The sequence below is a fragment of the Eimeria mitis genome, genomic scaffold (genome assembly GCF_000499745.2).
Source record: "Eimeria mitis Houghton genomic scaffold, Emh_scaff1032, whole genome shotgun sequence".
NCBI classification, from domain to species: Eukaryota; Apicomplexa; class Conoidasida; order Eucoccidiorida; family Eimeriidae; genus Eimeria; species Eimeria mitis.
This window is the reverse complement of record NW_013567198.1, coordinates 5882-7874: the sequence shown is the minus strand read 5'-3', so window position 1 is coordinate 7874 and position 1993 is coordinate 5882. Positions and strand designations below refer to the sequence as shown.

Below are 1993 nucleotides of genomic sequence, written 5' to 3'. Positions count from 1 at the left end.
ACAGCCCACAGTGTGCCGCTGAAAGGCGTTCGCAGCCACGCCAGCTGCAGCACAAGCAGCAGCAGCAACACGAACAGCAGTAGCAGCAACGACAGCAGCAGCAGCAGCAGAAGCAGCAGCAGATGAAGCAGACTCTAAAACAGCAAATACACCATGCGGCAACGTGTCACTACCGCAGGAGCAGCAGCAGCATTACCGGTAATAGCAGCAGCAGCAGCAGCAGCAGCAGCACCGCAGCAGCAACACTCGCAACAACCATGCAACTAGCAACAGCAGCACAATCCATCAGCAGCAACAAAGCAGCAGAAGCAGCGGAAGCAGCAGCAGCAGAAAGGCTCACCTCTGTAAGCAGCGGCAGGTGGGGCCGCAGCAGCGGCAGCAGCTGAGGGTTTGCTGCTAGAGCTCCGATGCAGCCAACAGCAACAGCAGTTGTATCGTTCACACATTCATCATCTTCTCCGTCGCTGTCTTGCTCGTCCCAGTCTGCTGCTGCTGCTGCTGCTGCTGCTGCTGCTGCTGCTGCGGGTGTAGGTGTGCCTGCTGCTGAAGCTCCAGAAGACGCTTTCCGGCCTGAGGCTGCTGCTGCTGATCCTGCTGCTGCTGCTGCTGCTGCTGCTGCTGCTGCTGGTGTTGATGCTGCCTGTGCTCCTGGTGTGTCTCCTGGGCTGCTTGCTGCTGCTGCTGTTTTTGCTGCTGCTGCGCGCGGCGCAGAGGGGTGCGGCGACTGCAGCAGCTTCGGCTGCTGTCGAAATGCAGCCGATTGCTGCTGCTGCTGCTGTTGCTGCTGCTGCTGCTGCTGGTGATGCTGCTGTCGCTGCTGCTGCTGCAGATGTCCAGGAGCAGGGGACTGCTGCTGCTGCTGCGGCGGCGGCTGCTGATGTCCTTGCACCATCAGCTGCTGCTGTCGCACGTGCTGCTGCTGCTGCTGCTGCTGCAGCTGCTGCAGCGGCACCATCCCCCGCCGCTGCTGCAGCTGCGGCTGCAGCGATGCTACAGCCTGAGAGGGCAGTGGGGCCTGAAAGTGCTGCTGCTGCTGCTGCTGCTGCAACCACGCGGACTGCTGCTGTTGCATTTGTTGATGTTGCTGCAGCTGCTGCTGCATAAGCAGCTGCTGTTGTTGCTGCTGCATCTGCTGCTGCATCTGCTGCTGCTGCTGGTGCATCTGCTGCTGCTGCTGCTGCTCGGGTGTACTTGCTGCGCCCAGCGTCGGGGACGGAGGCCGCGCTGCACCCAGCTGCTGCGAGTAATCAAAGGCAAGTGGGGGTCTGGGGGCTTCGCTGTCTTGCTGCTGCTGCTGCTGCTGCTGCTGCTGCTGCTGCTGCTGCTGTTCTATCGGGTGCTGCTGGTGCTGGCGGTGCTGCGGCAGCAGGTGCTGCTGCTGCTGCATGTGTGGCTGATGCAAGTCCTCTTGCGACAGCTGAAACGGCTGCTGCTGCAGCACGTGCTGCTGCGGTGGCACCATGCGGTGCTGCTGCTGCTGCTGCTGCTGCTGCAGCACTGGCTGCTGCACAGTCTGCTGCATCGGTGGGCTGGTGAACGGAAGACGCTGCTGTTGTAGCATGTGCTGCTGCTGGAGCTGCTGCTGCTGCTGCTGCTGCTGCTGCATCTGCATGTGCTGCAGCTGCTGCTGCTGAATATCCACTGGAGCGGGGGGAAACGACGGGGCCCCCATGGGGGTAGAGTGCAGCAGCTGCTCTTGCTGCTGCTGGTGCTGCTGCAGGTGCTGCTGCTGCGGATGCTGACGCTGCGGCTGCATATGCTGCTGCTGGGGATGCAGCTGCTGCTGCCGCATCTGCTGCGGCTGTATGTGCGGCTGCTGCTGCTGCGGATGCCGATGCTGCTGCTGCATCTGCGGCGGCTGCATGTGCTGCTGCTGCTGCTGCTGCGGATGCTGAGGTGCTGGTTGCAGGTGCTGCTGCTGCGCCACCCCCATTGGCAGCTGCTGCTGCAGAATTGCTGTTTGCTGCGGCGTCATCTGCTGCTGCTCCAGAGG

General features: G+C 62.4%; 2 protein-coding genes across 2 annotated transcripts in view; both read right to left on the bottom strand.

The window, feature by feature from the left end:
* Nucleotides 1-1933, bottom strand: part of EMH_0027960 (uncharacterized protein) — a gene marked incomplete at both ends in the record, with an annotated part of 3238 nt that extends 1305 nt beyond the window's left edge. Inside the window, 2 exons of the mRNA XM_013494098.1 lie at nt 10-44; nt 341-1933. Coding sequence (XP_013349552.1) covers nt 10-44; nt 341-1933 — 1628 coding nt within the window. The remainder of the gene's footprint in view (nt 1-9; nt 45-340) is intronic.
* Nucleotides 1934-1971: 38 nt separating this feature from the next.
* EMH_0027950 (uncharacterized protein) overlaps nt 1972-1993 on the bottom strand; it is a gene marked incomplete at both ends in the record, with an annotated part of 1209 nt that continues 1187 nt past the window's right edge. The window contains one exon of the mRNA XM_013494097.1: nt 1972-1993. Within this exon, the coding sequence (XP_013349551.1) occupies nt 1972-1993 (22 nt within the window).